The 23,319-nt window shown below is 64.7% G+C and overlaps 1 protein-coding gene across 2 annotated transcripts; it reads left to right on the top strand.

Annotated features, from left to right (window-relative positions):
- The first annotated feature begins 2,921 nt into the window (after positions 1 to 2,921).
- On the top strand, positions 2,922 to 23,061 carry LOC115639931 (uncharaterized LOC112694756 homolog). 2 transcript variants are annotated; one of them, XM_030542852.1, is made up of 6 exons: positions 20,344 to 20,394; positions 21,011 to 21,204; positions 21,829 to 21,913; positions 21,993 to 22,112; positions 22,308 to 22,454; positions 22,755 to 23,061. In XM_030542852.1, exons 1-6 carry the CDS (start codon positions 20,371 to 20,373, stop codon positions 22,878 to 22,880), a joined length of 696 nt encoding a protein of 231 aa, XP_030398712.1. In that variant the 5' UTR covers positions 20,344 to 20,370; the 3' UTR covers positions 22,881 to 23,061. The 2 variants fall into 2 exon arrangements, with proteins under 2 accessions (XP_030398713.1, XP_030398712.1); XM_030542853.1 differs by lacking the exons at positions 20,344 to 20,394; positions 21,011 to 21,204 and adding an exon at positions 2,922 to 2,996.
- Positions 23,062 to 23,319: the final 258 nt, after the last annotated feature.

The raw sequence follows: 23,319 nt of genomic DNA, 5'->3' as shown, positions 1-23,319 counted from the left end.
GGAGGTCAATCGGGAATGCCGACGGCGCGAGCGGCTGCGGGAGTCTCGGTGCCGATAGTGGTGACTAGAACCGGAACGGTGCCGAGAGTACCGGGAGGTGGATCTGCGCCGCGAGTACGACCGGTACCGCCGTGGTGAGCGGTGCCGGGACTGTGAGCAGCGCCTCGACCGAGATCTTCCATGGGACCTGGAGTGGAGCCGGGATCTAGATGGAGATCGGTGCCAGCTCGTCGATTCCCGGGACGGAGGCCTCATGGCTGCCAGTTTGCCTCTAGATTGAAGAACCCGCACTGGCAGTGCCAGGAGTTGAGACAGAGCAGACTCGGTCATCGCGATCCGGTCCCTGGCTGACGAGAATGTCTCTGGTGTAGATGGGACCGTCAGCTCTACCACGGGTCTCACCTGGGAGCTCACCAAGACCAAACTCGACGGACCTCTCGGGCCCGGAGTCGACGATATTACTGGCATCGGGGCCGCAGCAGGAGTCGGTGCTAGGCGGTCTGCATGAGTCTGCGTCGCAGGAGTGGAAGCCGCTGATGTTCTTCTGTCAGGACCCGGCACCGGGGAAGGCCGGTGCCGAGGCGTCTTCGCGGTGCCGGCGCGGTCCAGTGCAGGCGCGGTGTCGGCACTCGGTGCTGAAGAAGGAAGGTTGAGAGCTGCCTCCATGAGGAGAGTCTTCAGCCGATGGTCTCTCTCCTTCTTGGTCCGCGGCTTGAAAGCCTTACAAATGCGGCACTTCTCGGATATGTGCGATTCCCCAAGGCACTTTAGGCAGGCGTCATGGGGCTCGCTCGTGGGCACTGGCTTTTTGCAGGCCGAGCACGGCTTGAATCCCGGCGACCCGGGCATGAGCCCAGGCACCGGGTGCAGGGAAGGGCTAGAGCCCGAACCCGCTAAACTATATATACAAAAACTAATTGACAGCTAAGAACTAAGTACTCTATACACTAACAATAACTACATACAACAAATGAACAAGGAGAGCTAGGGACGTGGAGGTCAGCTAAGCCGCACTCCACAGTTCCAACGACAGACACGGCGGTAAGAAGGAACTGAGGAGCGGACGGGCAGGAAGGGGTACATATCAGGCGCTACAGCGGCGCCACTCCAGGGGGCAACCTGCCGACCCACCGGAGTTGCTAGGGTAAAAATCTTCTGACGAACGTGCACGCGCGGCGCGCACACCTACCTGGAATGGATATGAGCAATCACTCGAAGAAGAACCCAGGAGTCCTGGCTCCCAGCCCCCAGCCCCTCCCCGGGCCAGGAGAACCCAGGAGTCCTGGCTCCCAGCCCCCATCCCCTCCCCAGGCCAGGAGAACCCAGGAGTCCTGGCTCCCAGCCCTCATCCCCTCCCCGGGCCAGGAGAATCCAGGAGTCCTGGTTCCCAGCCCCTGCCCCCTCCCCGGGCCAGGAGAACCCAGGAGTCCTGGCTCCCAGCCCCTGCCCCCTCCCCGGGCCAGGAGAATCCAGGAGTCCTGGCTCCCAGCCCCTGCCCCCTCCCCGGGCCAGGAGAACCCAGGAGTCCTGGCTCCCAGTCCCCATACCCTCCCCGGGCCAGGAGAACCCAGGAGTCCTCACTCCCAGCCCCTGGCCCCTCCCCAGCTGTCCTAGCTCCCAGGTCAGGCCGAGGGGATTAGCTCGCTGGCCCCATCTGTGCTGCCAGGAGCGGGCGGGGCTAATTCCGGCTCAGCGGTGGGGGGGATGGTGCAGGTGGCAGTGGGCTGGAGCCTCCTGTGCATTCTGCTGCCCAGCGCCAGGAGGGGGCGGTGCCCGGCCTGCCCGCTCTGCTCCCCAGAGAGGAGTTGGGAACAGAACCAAGGAGTCCTGGCTCCAGCCCTCCCCCGCCCGGCCGGAGCCCGTAGAAAGGGCCCTGTCCACTGTCCTGCCCAAACCAGCCACCGGCCCTTCAGCACCAGAGACAGGGGAGACCCCAGCCTAGCTCCCCACAGTGCCCCCCTGGGCGAGGCCGGGAGACCTCCCCTCAGGGCCTGGCTCCCCCTCCCCCCACGGCCTGGCTCCCCACAGAGCCCCCCCCCGGGCGAGGTCAGGAGACCTCTCCCCAAGGCCTGGCTCCCCACAGCGCCCCCACCGGGCGAGTCTGGGAGACCTCCCCCCAAGGCCTGGCTTCCCCTCCCCCCATGGCCTGGCTCCCCACAGCGCCCCCCCCCACAGCCTGGCTCCCCCTCCCCTCACGGCCTGGCTCCCCACAGCACCCCCCGGCCGGGCGAGGCCAGGAGACCTCCCCCCACAGCCTGGCTCCCCCTCCCCTCACAGCCTGGCTCCCCACAGCACCCCCCGGCCGGGCAAGGCTGGGCTGGAGCAGCCAGGAGCTCCCCCCACAACCAGTGCCCCAACCCCTCCTCACAGCACCCCTGGTGGCGGGAGGTCAAGGCTGCAGCAGGTCCCTCCCCAGCCGTCCCAGGTTCAAGCATGGCCCTGTCACTCCCAGCCCATCTCCTCAGGCCTCTGCAGGCAGGGGGGCGGCATTGGAGGGGGCAGGACCTGGCCTGGGAAGGGCAGTGCCCGCGCTCTGCCCTGCTGCCAGGCTGCCCAGGGGAAGCGGGGCGGGGCGGGGAGTGAGCCAGTCCAATGGGGGGAGTGGGCTAGGCCTGGGGGAGAGCAGGCCGGATCTGGCGGAAGGCGTGGTTCAGGCTTGGGGGAGGATGGGAAGACTGGGCCAGGCTGGGGGGTGGCAGGGGCCTGGCCAGAGGCAGGAAGCAGGGGCCTGGCTGGGCGGGGAGTGGTCCAGGCCGGGGGAGGGGGAACAGGGGCCCGGCCGGGGGAGGGGGAACAGGGGCCCGGCCGGGGGAGGGGGAACAGGGGCCTGGCTGGGGGGCAGAAAGCAGGGGCCCAGCTGGGGGGAGGGAGAACGGGGGCCCGGCCGGGGGCCACACTCACTGGTCGTCGAGAACGTGCTGGCAGGAGCTGAACACGATGTATCCGGCGGTGGAGGCCATGACGGCCTGGACAGAGGAGACCAGCCTGCAGGGGAGGGACGTAGGTTAAAGGGAGTGGCTGGGCTGCTCCGGAATGTGTGGGGCGCAGAGGGGCCGAGGCGCCGGGCTGCTCCGGAATGTGTGGGGCGCAGAGGGGCCGAGGCGCCGGGCTGCTCCGGAATGTGTGGGGCGCAGAGGGGCCGAGGCGCCGGGCTGCTCCGGAATGTGTGGGGCGCAGAGGGGCCGAGGCGCCGGGCTGCTCCGGAATGTGTGGGGCGCAGAGGGGCCGAGGGGCCGGGCTGCTCCGGAATGTGTGGGGCGCAGAGGGGCCGAGGCGCCGGGCTGCTCCGGAATGTGTGGGGCGCAGAGGGGCCGAGGGGCCGGGCTGCTCCGGAATGTGTGGGGCGCAGAGGGGCCGAGGCGCCGGGCTGCTCCGGAATGTGTGGGGCGCAGAGGGGCCGAGGCGCCGGGCTGCTCCGGAATGTGTGGGGCGCAGAGGGGCCGAGGCGCCGGGCTGCTCCGCAATGTGTGGGGCGCAGAGGGGCCGAGGCGCCGGGCTGCTCCGGAATGTGTGGGGCGCAGAGGGGCCGAGGGGCCGGGCTGCTCCGGAATGTGTGGGGCGCAGAGGGGCCGAGGCGCCGGGCTGCTCCGGAATGTGTGGGGCGCAGAGGGGCCGAGGCGCCGGGCTGCTCCGGAATGTGTGGGGCGCAGAGGGGCCGAGGCGCCGGGCTGCTCCGGAATGTGTGGGGCGCAGAGGGGCCGAGGCGCCGGGCTGCTCCGGAATGTGTGGGGCGCAGAGGGGCCGAGGCGCCGGGCTGCTCCGGAATGTGTGGGGCGCAGAGGGGCCGAGGCGCCGGGCTGCTCCGGAATGTGTGGGGCGCAGAGGGGCCGAGGGGCCGGGCTGCTCCGGAATGTGTGGGGCGCAGAGGGGCCGAGGCGCCGGGCTGCTCCGGAATGTGTGGGGCGCAGAGGGGCCGAGGCGCCGGGCTGCTCCGGAATGTGTGGGGCGCAGAGGGGCCGAGGCGCCGGGCTGCTCCGGAATGTGTGGGGCGCAGAGGGGCCGAGGGGCCGGGCTGCTCCGGAATGTGTGGGGCGCAGAGGGGCCGAGGCGCCGGGCTGCTCCGGAATGTGTGGGGCGCAGAGGGGCCGAGGGCCGGGCTGCTCCGGAATGTGTGGGGCGCAGAGGGGCCGAGGCGCCGGGCTGCTCCGGAATGTGTGGGGCGCAGAGGGGCCGAGGCGCCGGGCTGCTCCGGAATGTGTGGGGCGCAGAGGGGCCGAGGCGCCGGGCTGCTCCGCAATGTGTGGGGCGCAGAGGGGCCGAGGCGCCGGGCTGCTCCGGAATGTGTGGGGCGCAGAGGGGCCGAGGCGCCGGGCTGCTCCGCAATGTGTGGGGCGCAGAGGGGCCGAGGCGCCGGGCTGCTCCGGAATGTGTGGGGCGCGTGAGCGTGAGCACGTGGCCCAGCTGGTGTCCCAAGTCACTGCACTGAAATCCCCTCTGGTGTGCTGCTGGGAGAAGAGACGGGGGGATCCCAGCCTCCAGGGGGCCCTCTCACCCACGGGAATCCCAGCTTCCGGGGGCCCCTCCCTCAGGGGGATCCCAGTCTCTGGGGGCCCCTCCCCACACAGGGCTCCAGGCCCAAGGCATCGCAGGTCACCCCTCTGCGGCCTGTAGCCCCCCTTGTCCTGAGCAGCCAACTCCCCAGCACCGCCCCCCAACCCCTCCACTAGCTGCCCGCTGCCCTCCTCCGGCACGCCCCTCCCCCACTGGGATGTGCAGGGCCCCCCCAGGGCAGGCTGCACCCCGGCCTCGCCGGTCCCACCCCCCTCCCTGGCTCAACAGCCAGCACGGACACCCCACTGTCCCCCGCCCCCTGCCTGGGCCTGGCAAACGGCCCCCGTCAGCCTCTGCCTCGCGAGCAAGTGCATGGCTGCCTTCCTCCGCTGCCACTGCCTCCTTCCCTCCATCCCTCCTCCACCTCCTTCCCTCCATCCCTCCTCTGCCTCCTTCCCTCCATCCCTCTTCCGCCTCCTTCCCTCCATCCCTCTGCTGCCTCCTTCCCTCCGCTGCCACTGCCTCCTTCCCTCCATCCCTCCTCCGCCTCCTTCCCTCCATCCCTCCTCCGCCTCCTTCCCTCCGCTGCCACTGCCTCCTTCCCTCCATCCCTCCTCCGCCTCCTTCCCTCCATCCCTCCGCTGCCTCCTTCCCTCCATCCCTCCGCTGCCTCCTTCCCTCCGCTGCCACTGCCTCCTTCCCTCCATCCCTCCGCTGCCTCCTTCCCTCCATCCCTCCTCTGCCACTGCCTCCTTCCCTCCATCCCTCCGCTGCCTCCTTCCCTCCATCCCTCCGCAGCCACTGCCTCCTTCCCTCCATCCCTCCGCTGCCACTGCCTCCTTCCCTCCATCCCTCCTCCACCTCCTTCCCTCCATCACTCCTCTGCCTCCTTCCCTCCTTCCCTCCATCCCTCCGCTGCCTCCTTCCCTCCGCTGCCACTGCCTCCTTCCCTCCATCCCTCCGCTGCCTCCTTCCCTCCACTGCCACTGCCTCCTCCCCTCCATCCCTCCTCCGCCTCCTTCCCTCCGCTGCCACTGCCTCCTTCCCTCCATCCCTCCTCCGCCTCCTTCCCTCCATCCCTCCACTGCCACTGCCTCCTTCCCTCCATCCCTCCGCAGCCTCCTTCCCTCCATCCCTCCGCTGCCACTGCCTCCTTCCCTCCATCCCTCCGCTGCTTCCTTCCCTCCGCTGCCACTGCCTCCTTCCCTCCATCCCTCCTCTGCCTCCTTCCCTCCATCCCTCCGCTGCCTCCTTCCCTCCATCCCTCCTCCGCCTCCTTCCCTCCATCCCTCCGCTGCCACTGCCTCCTTCCCTCCATCCCTCCGCTGCTTCCTTCCCTCCGCTGCCACTGCCTCCTTCCCTCAATCCCTCCGCTGCCTCCTTCCCTCCATCCCTCCTCTGCCTCCTTCCCTCCATCCCACCGCCGCTTCAATCCCTCCATCACTCCGCTGCCACTGTCTCCCACTCTCCATCCTTCCGCCACTTCCATCCGTCCACTGCCACTGCCTCCTTCCCTCCATCTCTCCGCTGCCACTACCTCTTTCCCTCCGCTGCCACTGCCTCCTTCCCTCCATCCCTCCTCTGCCTCCTTCCCTCCATCCCTCCGCTGCCACTGCCCCCTTTCCTCCATCCCTCCTCTGCCTCCTTCTCTGCATCCCTCCGCTGCCACTGCCTCCTTCCCTCCATCTATCCGCTGGTCCTTCCCTCCATCCCTCTGCTGCCACTGCCTCCTTCCCTCCATCCCTCCTGCATCCTTCCCTCCATCCCCCCGCCGCTTCCATCCCTCCATCACTCCGCTGCCACTGTCTCCCTCTCTCCATCCTTCCGCCACTTCCATCCCTCCACTGCCACTGCCTCCTTCCCTCCATCCCTCCTGCATCCTTCCCTCCATCCCCCCGCCGCTTCCATCCCTCCATCCGTCCGCCACCACTGCCTCCCTCCCTCCATCCCTCCGCCGCTGCCTCCATCCCTCCACTGCCTCCATCCCTCCACTGCCACTGCCTCCTTCCCTCCATCCCTCCGCTGACTCCTTCCCTCCATCCCACCGCCGCTTCCATCCCTCCATCACTCCGCTGCCACTGTCTCCCTCTCTCCATCCTTCCGCCACTTCCATCCCTCCGCTGCCACTGCCTCCTTCCCTACACCCCTCCGCTGCCTCCTTCCCTCCATCCCTCCGCTGCCACTGCCTCCTTCCTTCTATCCCTCTGCTGCCCCCTTCCATCCATCGCTCCGCTGCCACTGCCTACTTCCCTCCATCCCTAAGCTACCTCCTTCCCTCCATCCCTCCGCTGCCACTGCCTCCTTCCCTCCGCTGCCTCCTTCCCTCCTCTACCTCCTTCCCTCCATCCCTCCGCTGCCACTGCCTCCTTATCTCCATCCCTCCGCTGCCTCCTTCCCTCCATCCCTCCGCTGCCACTGCCTCCTTCCCTCCATCCCTCCTGCCTCCATCCCTTCATCCCCCTGCCACTTCCATCCCTCCATCACTGCCTCCGCTGCCTCCTTCCCTCCAACCCTCCGCTGCCACTGCCTCCATCCCTCCGCTGCCTCCTTCCCTCCATCCCTCCTCTGCCTCCTTCCCTCCATCCCTCCGCTGCCACTGCCTCCTTCCCTGCATCCCTCCGCTGCCACTGCCTCCATCCCTCCGCTGCTTCCTTCCCTCCGCTGCCACTGCCTCCCTTCCCTCCATCCCTCCGCTGCCACTGCTCCTTCCCTCCATCCCCCCGCTTCCATCCCTCCATCAGTCCGCTGCCACTCTCTCCATCTCTCCATCCTTCCGCCGCTTCCATCCCTCCGCTGTCACTGCCTCCTTCCCTCCAACCCTCCTCTGCCTCCTTCCCTCCATCCCTCCGCTGCCACTGCCTACTTCCCTCCATCCCTCCATCACTCCGCTGCCACTGTCTCCCACTCTCCATCCTTCTGCCACTTCCATCCATCCACTGCCACTGCCTCCTTCCCTCCATCTCTCCGCTGCCACTACCTCTTTCCCTCCATCCTCCTCTGCCTCCTTCCCTCCGCTACCACTGACTCCCTCCCTCCCTCCCTCCTCTGCCTCCTTCCCTCCATCCCTCCGCTGCCACTGCCTCCTTCCCTCCATCCCTCCGCTGCCTCCTTCCCTCCATCCCTCCACTGCCACTGCCTCCTTCCCTCCATCCCTCCACTGCCTACTTGCCTCCATCCTTCCATCCCCCCGCCGCTTCCATCCCTCCATCACTGCGCTGCCACTGCCTCATTCCCTCCATCCCTCCGCTGCTTCCTTCCCTCCATCCCTCTGCTGCCACTCCCTCCTTCCTTCCAGCCTCCTTCCCTCCATCCCTCCGCTGCCACTGCCTCCTTCCCTCCATCACTCCTGCCCCTTTCCCTCCATCCCTCCATCCCTCCGCTGCCACTGCCTCCTTCCCTACACCCCTCCGCTGCCTCCTTCCCTCCATCCCTCCGCTGCCACTGCCTCCTTCCCTCCACTGCCTACTTCCATCCATCCCTAAGCTACCTCCTTCCATCCATCGCTCAGCTGCCACTGCCTCCTTCCCTCCGCTGCCACTGCCTCCTTCCCTCCATCCCTCCGCTGCCTCCTTCCATCCATTGCTCCGCTGCCACTGCCTCCTTCCCTACATCTCTCCATTGCCTCCTTCCCTCTATCCCTCCACTGCCACTGCCTCCTTCCATCCATCCCTCCGCTGCCTTCTTCCCTCCAACCCTCCGCTGCCACTGCCTCCATCCCTCCGCTGCCTCCTTTCCTCCATCCCTCCGCTGCCACTGCCTCCATCCCTCCGCTGCCTCCTTCCCTCCATCCCTCCGCTGCCACTGCCTCCTTCCCTCCATCCCTCCTCTGCCTCCTTCCCTCCATCCCTCCGCTGCCACTGCCTCCTTCCCTCCATCCCTCCGCTGCCTCCTTCACTCCGCTGCCACTGCCTCCTTCACTCCATCGATCTGCTGCCTCCTTCCCTCCATCCCTCCGCTGCCGCTGCCTCCTTCCCTCCGCTGCCACTGCCTCCTTCCCTCCATCCGTCCTCTGCCTCCTTCCCTCTATCACTCCGCTGCCACTGCCTCCTTCCCTCCATCCCTCCGCTGCCTCCATTCCTCCATCCCTCCGCTGCCACTGCCTCCTTCCCTCCACCCTTCCGCTGTCTCCCTCCCTCCATCCCTCTGCTGCCACTGCCTCATTCCCTCCATCCCTCCTCTACCACTGCCTCCTTTCCTCCATCCCTCCGCTGCCTCCTTCCCTCCATCCCCCAGCCGCTTCCATCCATCCATCATTCCTCTGCCACTGCCTCCTTCCCTCCATCCCTCCTCTGCCTCCTTCCATCCATCCCTCCGCTGACACTGCCTCCTTCCCTCCATCCCTCCTCTGCCTCCCTCCCTCCATCCATCCTGCCTCCTTCCCTCCACACCCCCGCCGCTTCCATCCCTCCATCACTCCGCTGCCACTGTCTCCCTCTCTCCATCCTTCCGCCACTTCCATCCCTCCACTGCCACTGCCTTCTTCCCTCGGCTGCCACTGCCTCCATCCCTCCATCCCTCCGCTGCTTCTTTCCCTCCATCCCTCAACGGCAATGCCTCATTCCCTCAATCCCTCCTCCCCCTCCTTCCTTCCATCCCTCCGCTGCCACTGCCTCCTTCCCTCCATCCCTCCTCCGTCTGCCTCCTTCCCTCTATCCCTCCGCTGCCACTGCCTCCTTCCCTCCATCCCTCCGCTGCCTCCTTCTCTCCATCTCTCCAACCCTCCGCTGCCACGGCCTCCTTCCCTCCACTGCCTCCGCCTCCTTATCTCCATCCCTCCCCTGCCTCCTTCCCTCCTTCCCTCCGCTGCCTCATTCCCTCCATCCCTCCGCTGCCACTACCTCCATCCCTCTGCTGCCTCCTTCCCTTCATCCCTCCGCTGCCACTGCCTCCTTCCCTCCATCCCTCCGCTGCCTCCTTCCCTCCATCCCTCCGCTGCCTCCTTCCCTTCATCCCTCCGCTGCCACTGCCTCCTTCCCTCCATCCCTCCGCTGCCTCCTTCCCTCCATCCCTCTGCTGCCACTGCCTCCTTCCCTCCATCCCTCCGCTGCTTCCTCCTCCTTCCCTCCATCCCTCCGCTGCCTCCTTCCCTCCATCCCCCCGCTGCCACTGCTTCCTTCCCTCCATCCCTCCACTGCCTCCTTTCTTCCATCCCTCCATCCCTCCGCTGCCACTGCCTCCTTCCCTCCATCCCTCCTCTGCCTCCCTCCCTCCATCCATCCTGCCTCCTTCCCTCCACACCCCCGCCGCTTCCATCCCTCCATCACTCCGCTGCCACTGTCTCCCTCTCTCCATCCTTCCGCCACTTCCATCCCTCCACTGCCACTGCCTTCTTCCCTCGGCTGCCACTGCCTCCATCCCTCCATCCCTCCGCTGCTTCTTTCCCTCCATCCCTCAACGGCAATGCCTCATTCCCTCAATCCCTCCTCCCCCTCCTTCCTTCCATCCCTCCGCTGCCACTGCCTCCTTCCCTCCATCCCTCCTCCGTCTGCCTCCTTCCCTCTATCCCTCCGCTGCCACTGCCTCCTTCCCTCCATCCCTCCGCTGCCTCCTTCTCTCCATCTCTCCAACCCTCCGCTGCCACCGCCTCCTTCCCTCCACTGCCTCCGCCTCCTTATCTCCATCCCTCCCCTGCCTCCTTCCCTCCTTCCCTCCGCTGCCTCATTCCCTCCATCCCTCCGCTGCCACTACCTCCATCCCTCTGCTGCCTCCTTCCCTTCATCCCTCCGCTGCCACTGCCTCCTTCCCTCCATCCCTCCGCTGCCTCCTTCCCTCCATCCCTCCGCTGCCACTACCTCCATCCCTCCGCTGCCTCCTTCCCTTCATCCCTCCACTGCCACTGCCTCCTTCCCTCCATCCCTCCGCTGCCTCCTTCCCTCCATCCCTCTGCTGCCACTGCCTCCTTCCCTCCATCCCTCCGCTGCTTCCTCCTCCTTCCCTCCATCCCTCCGCTGCCTCCTTCCCTCCATCCCCCCGCTGCCACTGCTTCCTTCCCTCCATCCCTCCACTGCCTCCTTTCTTCCATCCCTCCATCCCTCCGCTGCCACTGCCTCCTTCCCTCCATCCCTCTGCTGCCTCCTTCCCTCCATCCCTCCGCTCCCTCCGCCTCCTACCCTCCATCCTTCCGCTGCCTCCCTCCCTCCATCCCTCCGCCGCTGCCTCCATCACTCCGCTGCCTCCTTCCCTCCATCCCTCCACTGCCACTGCAACTGCCTCCTACCCTCCATCCCTCTGCTACCTCCTTCCCTCCATCCCTCCGCTGCCTCCTTCCCTCCATCCCTCCATTGCCACTGTCTCCTTCCCTCCATCCCTCCGCTCCCACTGCCTCCTTCCCTCCATCCCTCCTCTGCCTCCATCCCTCCATCTCTCCTGCCTCCTTCCCTCCACACCCCCGCCGCTTCCATCCCTCCATCACTCCGCTGCCACTGTCTCCCTCTCTCCATCCTTCCACCACTTCCATCCCTCCACTGCCACTGCCTCCTTCCCTCCATCCGTCCGCCGCCACTGCCTCCATCCCTGCATCCCTCCGCTGCCTCCTTCCCTCCATCCCTCTGCTGCCACTGCCTCCTTCCTTCTATCCCTCTGCTGCCACTGCCTCCTTCCCTCCACCCCTCCGCTGCCTCCCTCCCTCCATCCCTCCGGGGCCACTGCCTCCATCCCCCCATCCCTCTGCGGCCACTGCCTCCTTCCCTCCACCCCTCCGCTGCCTCCTTCCCTCCATCCCTCCACTGCCACTGCCTCCTTCCCTCCATCCCTCCGCTGCCTCCTTCCCTCCATCACTCCGCTGCCACTGTCTCCCTCTCTCCATCCTTCCACCACTTCCATCCCTCCACTGCCACTGCCTCCTTCCCTCCATCCGTCCGCCGCCACTGCCTCCATCCCTGCATCCCTCCGCTGCCTCCTTCCCTCCATCCCTCTGCTGCCACTGCCTCCTTCCTTCTATCCCTCTGCTGCCACTGCCTCCTTCCCTCCACCCCTCCGCTGCCTCCCTCCCTCCATCCCTCCGGGGCCACTGCCTCCATCCCCCCATCCCTCTGCGGCCACTGCCTCCTTCCCTCCACCCCTCCGCTGCCTCCTTCCCTCCATCCCTCCACTGCCACTGCCTCCTTCCCTCCATCCCTCCGCTGCCTCCTTCCCTCCATCCCTCCGCTGCCACTGCCTCCTTCCCTCCATCGCTCTGCTGCCTCCTTCCCTCCATCCCTCCACTGCTTCCATCCCTCCCCTGCCTCCTTCCCTCCGCTGCCTCCTTCCCTCTGTCCCTCCGCTACCACTGCCTCCTTCTCTCCATCCCTCCATCCCTCCGCTGCCACTGCCTCCATCCCTTCATCCCCCTGCCACTTCCATCCCTCCATCACTGCGCTGCCACTGCCTCCTTCCATCCATCCCTCCTCTGCCTCCTTCCCTCCATCCCTCCGCTGCCACTTCCTCCTTCCCTCCATCCCTCCTCTGCCTCCTTCCCTCCATCCCTCTGCTGCCCCCTTCCCTCCATCCCTCCGCTGCCGCTCCCTCCTTCCCTCCATCCCTCTGCTGCCACTGCCTCGTTCCCTCCATCCCTCCGCTGCATCCTTCCCTTCATCCCTCCGCTGCCACTGCCTCCTTCCCTCCATCCTTCCGCTGCCTCCTTCCCTCCATCCCTCCGCCGCCACTGCCTCACTCCCTCAATCCCTCCTCTCCCTCCTTCCCTCTATCCCTCCGCTGCCACTGCCTCCTTCCTTCTATCCCTCTGCTGCTTCCATCCCTCCATCCCTCCACTGCCACTGCCTCCATCCCTCCGCTACTTCCATCCCTCCGCTGCCACTGCCTCCTTCCCTCCATCCCTCCGCTGCCTCCCTCCCTCCATCCCTCCACTGCCTCCTTCCCTCCATCCCTCCGCTGCCACTGCCTCCTTCCTTCTATCCCTCTGCTGGTTCCTTCCCTCCATCACTCCACTACTTCCATCCCTCCACTGCCACTGCCTCCTTCACTCCCTCCGTCCACTGCCTCCTTCCCTCCATTCCTCCTCTGCCTCCTTCCCTCCATCCCTCAGCTACCACTGCCTCCTTCCCTCCATCCCTCCTGCACTTCCATCCCTCCGCTGCCACTTCCTCCTTCACTCCATCCCTCCTCTGGTGCCATCCCTCCGCTGCCACTGCCTCCTTCCCTCCATCCCTCTGCCGCTTCCATCTCTCCATCCCTCTGCTGCCACTGCCTCCATCCCTCCATCCTTCCGCTGCCTCCTTCCCTCCATGCTTCCGCTGCCAATGCCTCCTTCCCTCTATCACTCCGCTGCCACTGCCTCCATCCTTCCATCCCTCCGCTGCCTCCTTCCCTCCATCCCTCAACGGCAATGCCTCATTCCCTCAATCCCTCCTCCCCCTCCTTCCTTCCATCCCTCCGCTGCCACTGCCCACTTCCCTCTATCCCTCCGCTGCCACTGCCTCCTTCCCGCCATCCCTCCTCCGTCTGCCTCCTTCCCTCTATCCCTCCGCTGCCACTGCCTCCTTCCCTCCATCCCTCCGCTGCCTCCTTCCCTCCATCCCTCCGCTGCCACTGCCTCCTTCCCTCCATCCCTCCGCTGCCTCCTTCCCTCCATCCCTCCGCTGCCACTGCCTCCTTCCCTCCATCCCTCCGCTGCTTCCGCCTCCTTCCCTCCATCCCTCCGCTGCCTCCTTCCCTCCATCCCCCCGCTGCCACTGCTTCCTTCCCTCCATCCCTCCACTGCCTCCTTTCTTCCATCCCTCCATCCCTCCGCTGCCACTGCCTCCTTCCCTCAATCCCTCCATCCCTCCGCTGCCACTCCCTCCTTCCCTCCATCCCTCCGCTGCCTCCTTCCCTCCATCCCTCCGCTGCCGCTGCCTCGTTCCCTCCATCCCTCCGCTGCCTCCTTCCCCTCATCCCTCCGCTGCCACTGCCTCCTACCCTCCATCCTTCCGCTGCCTCCATCCCTCCGCTGCCTCCCTCCCTCCATCCCTCCGCCGCTGCCTCCATCCCTCCACTGCCTCCTTCTCTCCATCCCTCCACTGCCACTGCCTCCTTCCCTCCATCCCTCTGCTACCTCCTTCCCTCCATCCCTCTGCTACCTCCCTCCCTCCATCCCTCCGCTGCCACTGCCTCGTTCCCTCCACCCCTCCACTGCCTCCTTCCCTCCATCCCTCCGCTCCCACTGCCTCCTTCCCTCCATCCCTCCGCTGCCTCCTTGCCTCCTTCCCTCCACTGCCTCCGCCTCCTTTCCTCCATCCCTCCGCTGCCTCCTTCCCTTCATCCCTCCGCTGCCACTGCCTCCTTCCCTCCATCCCTCCGCTGCCTCCTTCCCTCCATCCCTCTGCTGCCACTGCCTCCTTCCCTCCATCCCTCCGCTGCTTCCGCCTCCTTCCCTCCATCCCTCCGCTGCCTCCTTCCCTCCATCCCCCCGCTGCCACTGCTTCCTTCCCTCCATCCCTCCACTGCCTCCTTTCTTCCATCCCTCCATCCCTCCGCTGCCACTGCCTCCTTCCCTCAATCCCTCCATCCCTCCGCTGCCACTCCCTCCTTCCCTCCATCCCTCCGCCTCCTTCCCTCCATCCCTCCGCTGCCTCCTTCCCCTCATCCCTCCGCTGCCACTGCCTCCTACCCTCCATCCTTCTGCTGCCTCCTTCCCTCCACACTTCCGCTGCCTCCATCCCTCCGCTGCCTCCCTCCCTCCATCCCTCCGCCGCTGCCTCCATCCCTCCACTGCCTCCTTCTCTCCATCCCTCCACTGCCACTGCCTCCTTCCCTCCATCCCTCTGCTACCTCCTTCCCTCCATCCCTCCGCTACCTCCCTCCCTCCATCCCTCCGCTGCCACTGCCTCGTTCCCTCCACCCCTCCACTGCCTCCTTCCCTTTATCCCTCCGCTGCCACTGCCTCCTTCCCTCCACTGCCTCCTTCCCTCCATCCCTCCGTTGCCACTGCCTCGTTCCCTCCATCCCTCTGCTGCCTCCTTCCCTTCATCCCTCCGCTGCCACTGCCTCCTTCCCTCCATCCTTCCACTGCCTCCTTCCCTCCATCCCTCCGCTGCCACTGCCTCCTTCCCTCCATCCTTCCACTGCCTCAGTCCCTCAATCCCTCCTCTCCCTCCTTCCTTCCATCCCTCCGTTGCCACTGCCTCCTTTCCTCCATCCCTCCTCTGTCTGCCTCCTTCCCTCTATCCCTCCGCTGCCACTGCCTCCTTCCCTCCATCCCTCTGCTGCCTCCTTTCCTCCATCCCTCCGCTGCCACTGCCTCCTTCCCTCCATCCCTCCGCTGCCTCCTTCCCTCCATCCCTCCGCTGCCACTGCCTCCTTCCCTCCATCCCTCCGCTGCCTCCTTCCCTCCATTCCTCCGCTGCCACTGCCTCCTTCCCTCCGCTGCTTCCGCCTCCTTCCCTCCATCCCTCCGCTGCCTCCTTCCTTCCATCCCCCCGCTGCCACTGCCTCCTTCCCTCCATCCGTCCGCTGCCTCCTTCCCTCCATCCCTCCGCGCTTCCATCCCTCCATCCCTCCTCTGCCACTGCCTCAATCCTTTCATCCCTCCTCTGCCTCCTTCCCTCCATCCCTTCACCGCTTCCATCCCTCCGCTGCCACTGCCTCCTTCCCTCTATCCCTCCGTTGCCTCCTTCCCTCCGCTGCCACTGCCTCCTTCCCTCCATCCCTCCGCTGCTTCCACCTCCTTCCCTCCATCCCTCCGCTGCCTCCTTCCCTCCATCCCTCCGCTGCCTCCTTCCCTCCATCCCTCCGTGCTTCCATTCCTCCATCCCTCCTCTGCCACTTCCTCAATCCTTCCATCCCTTCTTTGCCTCCTTCCCTCCATCCCTTCACCACTTCCATCCCTCTGCTGCCACTGCCTCCTTCCCTCTATCCCTCCGCTGCCACTGCCTCCATCCCACCATCCCTCCACCCCTTCTATCCCTACACTGCCACTGCCTCCCTCCCTCCATCCCTCTGCCGCTTCCATCCTTCCGCTGCCACTGCCTCCATCCCTCCATCCCTCCGCTGCCTCCTTCCCTCTATCCCTCCGCTGCCACTGCCTCCTTCCCTCCATCCCTCCGCCACTTCCATCCCTCCGCTGCCACTGCCTCCTTCCCTCCATCCCTCCGCTGCCTCCTTCCCTCCATCCCTCCGTTGCCACTGCCTCCTTCCCTCCATCCCTCCTCTGTCTGCCTCCTTCCCTCTATCCCTCCGCTGCCACTGCCTCCTTCCCTCCATCCCTCCGCTGCCTCCTTCCCTCCATCCCTCCGCACTTCCATTCCTCCATCCCTCCTCTGCCACTGCCTCAATCCTTCCATCCCTCCTCTGCCTCCTTCCCTCTATCCCTTCACCGCTTCCATCCCTCCGCTGCCACTGCCTCCTTCCTTCTATCCCTCTGCTGCTTCCTTCCCTCCATCACTCCACTACTTCCATCCCTCCACTCCCACTGCCTCCTTCCCTCCATCCCTCCGCCGCTTCCAGCCCTCCCTCCCTCCACTGCCACTGCCTCCTTCACTCCCTCCCTCCACTGCCTCCTTCCCTCCATCCCTTTGCTGCCACTGCCTCCCTCCCTCCATCCCTCCGCTGCCTCCTTCCCTCCATCCCTCCGCTGCCACTGCCTCCTTCCCTCCATCCCTGCGCCGCTTCCATCCCTCCATCCCTCCGTTTCCACTGCCTCCATCCCTCCATCCCTCCGCCGCATCCATCCCTCCATCCCTCCGCTGCCACTGCCTTCTGCCCTCCATCCCTCCGCTGCCACTGCCTCCTTCCCTCCATCCCTCCTGCACTTCCATCCCTCCGCTGCCACTTCCTCCTTCCCTCCATCCCTCCTCTGCTTCCATCCCTCCGCTGCCACTGCCTCCTTCCCTCCATCCCTCTGCCGCTTTCATCTCTCCATCCCTCCGCTGCCACTGCCTCCTTCCCTCCACTGCTTCCATCCCTCCATCCCTCCACTGCCTCCATCCCTCCGCTGCCTCCCTCCCTCCATCCCTCCGCTGCCACTGCCTCATTCCCTCAATCCCTCCTCTCCCTCCTTCCTTCCATCCCTCCGCTGCCACTGCCTCCTTCCTTCTATCCCCCTGCTGCTTCCTTCCCTCCATCACTCCACTTCTTCCATCCCTCCGCTGCCACTGCCTCCTTCCCTCCATCCCTCTGCTGCCACTGCCTCCTTCCCTCCATCTCTCTGCTGCCTTTCACTCATCCCTGCCATGCCAGTGCCTCTTTCCCTTTATCACTCTTCTATCTCTATCTCCTTCCTCCATCCCTGACTCCTTCCCTGCATCCCTCCCCCGATCCCTGACTGCTTCCCTCCATCCTGCATCCCCCCTCCGGTCCCTGACTGATTCCCTCCATCCTGCATCCCCCCTCTGGTCCCTGACTGCTTCCCTCCATCCTGCATCCCCCTCCGGTCCCTGACTGCTTCCCTCCATCCTGCATCCCCCCTCCGGTCCCTGACTGCTTCCCTCCATCCTGCATCCCCCCTCCGGTCCCTGACTGCTTCCCTCCATCCCTGCATCCCTCCCCTGGTCCCTGACTGCTTCCCTCCATCCTGTATCCCTCCTCCGGTCCCTGACTGCTTCCCTCCATCCTGTATCCCTCCTCCGGTCCCTGTTTCCCTCCATCCTGTATCCCCCCTCCAGTCCCTGACTGCTTCCCTCCATCCTGCATCCCCCCTCCGGTCCCTGACTGCTTCCCTCCATCCTGCATCCCCCTCCGGTCCCTGACTGCTTCCCTCCATCCTGCATCCCCCTCCGGTCCCTGACTGCTTCCCTCCATCCTGCATCCCCCTCCGGTCCCTGACTGCTTCCCTCCATCCTGTATCCCTCCTCCGGTCCCTGACTGCTTCCCTCCATCCTGTATCCCTCCTCCGGTCCCTGTTTCCCTCCATCCTGTATCCCCCCTCCAGTCCCTGACTGCTTCCCTCCATCCCTCCCCCGGTCCCTGACTCCTTCACTGCATCCTGGGGTACCTGGCTGAGATGATGACAGCGTCGGCCTCATCCCATTGCAGCCAGGGCAGCCGCTTGAGGCTGTTCTTGGCCAGCAGGAAGAGCCCTGGGAAGACGATGCCCCCAGCCACCAAGGCGTGAAACATCTCTGGTGTGGTGCGGAAGGGGAGGACTCACACAGACCGGGGTGGGGAATTGGGGGGGAATCAGTGGGGCTGGGATCCAACCTTGCTGTAGCTGGATGGGGGACAGGCCTGGGGGCTGCACATGGTAGTGGGGGTGATGGGGGGGGCAGGCAGCGGCTGCTTGGATCCAGGCAGCAGCTCTGAGGTCGGCTGTGACAGAGAGAAAGGGGGGGAGAGGGGAGGGAGAGGAGGGGATGGGAGGAGAGGGGGGAGCAGCTGTCAGGCGCTGGGTGGAGGGACTTAAAGGGACAGCAGCGGAGTGTCCTGTGCCAGAGGATGGAGGGCGGCAGGAAGGGGGGTCACAGCGATCCGTCAGAGGGGCATTGGGAATGGGAAAGGGGGTGCAAAGGATGGATGCCAATGGAAAATGAGAGACTGGAAAGGGAGTGGGAGTGCAGCCAGCAGGGGGTGGATGTGAGGGGCATCAGCAGAGCTGTGGGTGAGGGAGTCCAGGGCTTGGACAGCAGGGGGCTGTGGGTCAGGATTGGGGGGCACTGGCTGAGATGTGGGGTAGGGGAGCCCAGGGCAGGGATAGCAGGGGCTCACATACTAAATTTTCGAGAATCCTGGGGTAAATGCCCCTGGAGTGACACTAATTTACATCGGCTAGGGAACTGGTCCTTTCCCTAACTAATATCCTGCATCAGCTTGGTGCAGCTGTGCCCAGACTGGTTTCAACTGCCTTGCTCTGGACTGAACGGAAACCAGGATTTTAAAAGGGGGTGCTGGGGGGATCAGGCCCCCGGTCATAGCCAGGCTGGGGCAGGGGTGTCGGGGGCCAGGGAAGGGGAATGAACACACACACACCCCACTTTGGTCTAATCCTATAATCCCGCTGGCACAGGCAGAGGCAGGTGGGGATCAAGGTCAAGGCCCAGCTTGAGGGGGTGAGTATTTAAACCCCTTCCTCTCCCTGGGGCACCAGGGCAATCAGCTCAGGGCTAATCCCCCCCAGATGGCAGAGTGTCCCCCCTCTCCCCGTGTGCTAAGCCGGCTGAGCCAGTGACCCTGGAGTCACCTCTGGGGTATAGCGGAGACTTCTGAGCCAGCAGCACCATCTTGTGGCTGAGGGAGAGCCCCCTCTCCAGCACGAGCCGGGGAGAGAACCCAGGAGTCCTGGCTCCCAGCCCCCCTCTCCTCCCAGTGCCGCCGAGAGAGCCCAGGAGTCCGTACTTGGCAGCCACGTAGACGGCTTGCAGCTGGTCCGTGCCCGGGCCCCAGGTGCGGCGCAGCGCCCAGCGCAGGGCGAGGAAGAAGAGGGGGAAGAAGCAGCAGCTGAAGAGGAAGATCAGGGCCATCTGGGAGGAGAAGGAATTTGAGAGCCGTCAGACAGGGGGCGCTGGGGACGCTCTAGCACCCCAGCTGGGGGATTCCCCCTTCCCAGCCCCCCTCCGCACCCTGAGACCTCCCAAATATCAGGGGTCCCCCAGAGCGCAGGGACGTCTGTCATTGGCCTCACAGCTACCCCTCCTCCTGCCCCCCACAACTACCCCCCATGCTCCTCCTCCCCCAACTCTCCCTGCCCCCCACAACAACCTCCCATGCTCCTCCTCCCCCCCAACTCTCCCTGCCCCCCACAACTACCTCTACCATGCTCCTCCTCCCCCAACTCTCCCTGCCCCCCACAACTACCTCTACCATGCTCCTCCTCCCCCAACTCTCCCTACCCCCCACAACTACCCCTCCCATGCTCCTCCTCCCCCACAACTCTCCCTGCCCCCCACAACTACCCCTCCCATGCTCCTCCTCCCCCCACAACTCTCCCTGCCCCCAACTACCCCTCCCATGCTGCTCCTCCCCCACAACTCTCCCTGCCCCCCACAACTACCCCTCCCATGCTCCTCCTCCCCCCACAACTCTCCCTGCCCCCAACTACCCCTCCCATGCTCCTCCTCCCCCACAACTCTCCCTGCCCCCACAACTACCCCTCCCATGCTCCTCCTCCCCCACAACTCTCCCTGCCCCCCACAACTACCCCTCCCATGCTCCTCCTCCCCCCAACTCTCCCTGCCCCCCACAGCTACCCCCCATGCTCCTCCTCCCCCAGATCTACCCCTGCCCCTCCTCTATCCCCTGCTCGCCATCCTATTTGCATATATTTGCATACGTTAAACACCCAGCCCCTCATTGGCTCCTGACTTTGCCCCCCGCTGCCCCTCCCCATGTGCAGGTATTTGCATACACGACACAGGTCGCGGGCAATTGGTGCAGAAATCTGCATCTCATTACCTCACGCTCCTGCCCTGCCTAATTTGCATGTGTCTCCATCGTAGATTTGGGACACTAGCTAATTAGCGTATTTGCATACGCGCCGAAGCTACTAATGACCTAATTTGCATATTATCAATTCCTGCATACTAATTACACGTAGGAGGCACCGCCCACTTCCAGCTATTAAGGGTCTTTCGGCTGAATAATTGTGCGTGTAATTAGCCCGCCCCTAATGAATAATCAATGAGGCGACTCCGGGTGACTCTCCCGTCTGAAGGGACACCTGCCCGCGCCGCCGCCTGCAGTGCGCATGCGCTCCTCCGCCGGGCGGCAAGGGCGCGCGCCCGGAGCTCCAATGTGCATGTGCCTTTGGCGCGGGCTGCAAAGGGCCCGGCGCGGGGGTGCGGAGCAGTTAACGGTCGTTCTGTTCTGAGCATTCCAGTGAGCCCGCGTTCGCGCCGGGCCTTCTGATTGGCTGCGGCGGCGAGCCAATGGAGATCCGCGGAACGGCCGTGTTGCTGGGCAGCGTGGAAGGAAGACGGGGTGAAAGGGAGATTCTGGTTGGCTGTGGGCGAAGGGCACTGGAGGCGTGGAGGAATGGCCGACATTTCCAAGTCACAGGGATGTAATTAACGGGGGGCCATGTACTGGGGCGGGGCCCGGCCAACGAGGGCGGGGCCATGCGTGGAGGAAAGCCGGATAGGCCTGGAGAGTGGGGGGAGAAAATTCTGCACTGTGATTGGTTGGCCCTATTGACCAATCCGAGAGTAGTCAATGTACCCCCCCCGTCTCTGATTGGCTGGATGTTTTGGGCTCGACCCCTCGCTCCAAGGAATAGACCCCCGCCGCCCCACCCCCGGCTCTCTTGGTTCCTGATTGGCTGAGGGCTCTTATCCATTTGGAGATCAGAAGATTCATCTCAGGGCCGAATGCGCAATCCCTGATTGGCTGGGCGGTCAGCCAATTGGCGAATAAGGACTACACGTTGTCTCCTCATGCCTCGGGCTGGGAGCCACTGGCCAATCAGAGCAAAGGAGGTGTCACGTAGTCAGGCCAGTCATGACATGCGGGTGATTGCCACGCCCCATGGTCTCTATGGTTACCAGTAGCCAGCCAGTGAGCTGTCGTGCCTAGGCCCAAGGGGGTGACGGGTCTCTGCGGCCACTTGCAATGGCCTGAGGCCTTCCCACGTGCTCGCCTCTGGCGGGCTGAGGCTATGTCCGGTTCCCATTTACAGGACTTACTTCCGGTGCAAAGGCGGCTCCTCGTGTCGTCACTTCCGGAAGCCCCCGCCTCAGGGCCCTTTAGTTCCTCGTGTGGCCCCGTAGCGCCGCCGGGGCGGGGCGAGGCCAGGCCGCCTGCGCCGTCGCTTATGGCAACAGAGGGACGCGCGCGAGGAGGGCGGGGTGTCGGGGCAGCCGCGACGAGCGGGTGAGCGGCGTGTTCGGGGGACTCATCAATATTCATGAGCTGGTTTGGTGCTAATCAATATTCATGATATTAACGGAGTCGATCGTGGCCTAACTAATATGCATGAGACTTCACTAATAAGGGGCGGGTGTTTTGAATAATTTGCATAATTTGGAATGTCAATTAGGGCGGGGCAAACAGTCTAATATGCACATTAGTTACTATTAATGAAGGCGGTGGGGCCCCAGGCAATGAATATTCATGAGGAGCTGGTCTCTACCAATCATGGGATGGGCCTGAGGGTCATTAATATCAATTAAGCAGATGACTGCATTGTCCTGCAGTACAAGAGTTTGCATGTTAATGAGGGTGAGGCCCAGCCTCCAGCAGGGCTTCACTCGCAGGCGCTGAAGCCCCGCCCCCGAGGGCCGGCTCTGGGTTGAACCGTGGTCAGTAGGTTTCAGAGTGAACCATGTAGGTGGGGGCAGCAACCTGCTGCTCTGGGACCTGCCCAGGGGTTGGGGTTGGGGTTGGGGTGGATTGGTGGGGGCAGTAGGTTGGGGATGGGGGTGAGGTCCAGTGGGGCAGCTTAGGGGAGTGAGTCCTTGCTGGGGTGGCTCTGATCTGTCTATCTTTCTGTCTCAGATGTGGGATCTGGCATCCATGTGGCACCCTAGGAGCGAGCAGAGACCCCAGCCTCTCTGGTGGTTCCCTCAATCCAGGAATGGCTGTAAGTCTCCCCTCCCCCGCTGCCTCCCCCTCCCTGTGTCTCCCCCCAGGCTCTCTGACCTGCTCTCTCCCTGTTGTAGACCCCCACACCGAGCCCCTCCAGCTTCCTCCTCCTGCCCCTCCCAGCCATTGTCTTCATCTCTGTGGCCGCCTACCTGCTCCTCCTGCTCCTCATCCTTGCGCTGCGCCACTGCCTGCTGGTAAGGGGGCACAGATGGGGGGCAGGGGTCTGTAGTGGGGAGGGATATGGTGGAGGGGGAGGCAGGGTGGATATGGGGGGGATATTCAGGGGGTCACAGGTGAGGTGGGCCTAGGGGGTCAGAGCAGGACTGGGCAGGTCAGCTGTGGGGAGGGGGCAAGTTGGCCCTTCTATCTCTCACCCTCCCTCCCCCCAGGCCCGTGGACTCTGCACTGACTGTTGCTGGTGTGAGAAGGGGATGCTGGGGGGGCCCTCCCACTGCTGCCTGGCCTGTGCTGAGGCATGCAACTGTGCCCCTCCCTCCCTCACCCGCTGCCTGGACACCTGCTGTCCCCGACGCCAGGTGAGTGACCCCCAAACCCTTTGGGGTACTGGCCCCATTACATATTCTGGGGCAGGTAGTCCTGTAGATAAATGTCCCTGTGGTGGGTAGTGAGGGTTTACAACTCTCTAGTAAGTAACCTGGGAGCGTAGTCCTGCAGATTAACATGCCCATTAAATATCTTGTGGCGGGTAGTCCTGTGGGCTATCAGCCACTGCTTACCATCACCCTGCAGCTACCTGCCACATAACAGCCACTCTTTAATATCATGGAGCGAGTCAACCTGCAGGTTAACAGCCCCATTTTTCTCTCTTTCTGCAGGGCTGGGAGCTCAGCACCTGCCCCCCTTTCCCTCGCTGCTGCCCCCTCTGCGACTGTGCCTGTGCCTACCAGCCCCCCGACTGCCAGAGCATCAATTGCATCTGCTTTGAGGTCAAACTGCTCTGAGGGGAGCCCCGCCAGGAAAATCAGGGTACTTCCCCATTAGAGACTCTGACTGGCATGTATTCACTACTGCTGGATTGTGGGGATCCCCTGCTCCCCAAGTGGGGTGATCCCTTCCTGATTTTGTTACACAACCCCCAATATTTGTAACTTCCACTTTTATAATAAAGCAGCTTTGAGATACCTCGCCGTGTCTGTCTGCTTTTGGGTGTTGGTGGATCAGAACATCCATGAAAACATTCTGGCCATCAGATTTTCCAGACTGTCTACTGCACTCAGGCCAAATCCGGGAGATATAAGCCATCATGGCTATGCTTGGTCCAGTAACCGCTCCCCCTCAAGTAGCCCTGGAACCCCTCTGTGACGGTTTGGATCACAGACCCCCCCCCCCTTGGGAGCTGCCACTCGATGTGCCAAGACCACTTCTGCCCCTGCTTTCCTG

Source organism: Gopherus evgoodei, unplaced genomic scaffold (genome assembly GCF_007399415.2).
Source record: "Gopherus evgoodei ecotype Sinaloan lineage unplaced genomic scaffold, rGopEvg1_v1.p scaffold_153_arrow_ctg1, whole genome shotgun sequence".
NCBI lineage: Eukaryota > Metazoa > Chordata > Testudines > Testudinidae > Gopherus > Gopherus evgoodei.
This window is presented reverse-complemented; position numbering and strand designations above follow the sequence as displayed.

Coding starts and splice junctions, on each gene's coding strand:
- LOC115639931 (XM_030542852.1), top strand. CDS start 20,371: ATGGCCGACATTTCCAAGTCACAG. Junction 21,205..21,828: donor GGGGCAGCCGCGACGAGCGG/GTGAGCGGCGTG, acceptor TTTCTGTCTCAG/ATGTGGGATCTGGCATCCAT. Junction 21,914..21,992: donor CCCTCAATCCAGGAATGGCT/GTAAGTCTCCCC, acceptor TCCCTGTTGTAG/ACCCCCACACCGAGCCCCTC.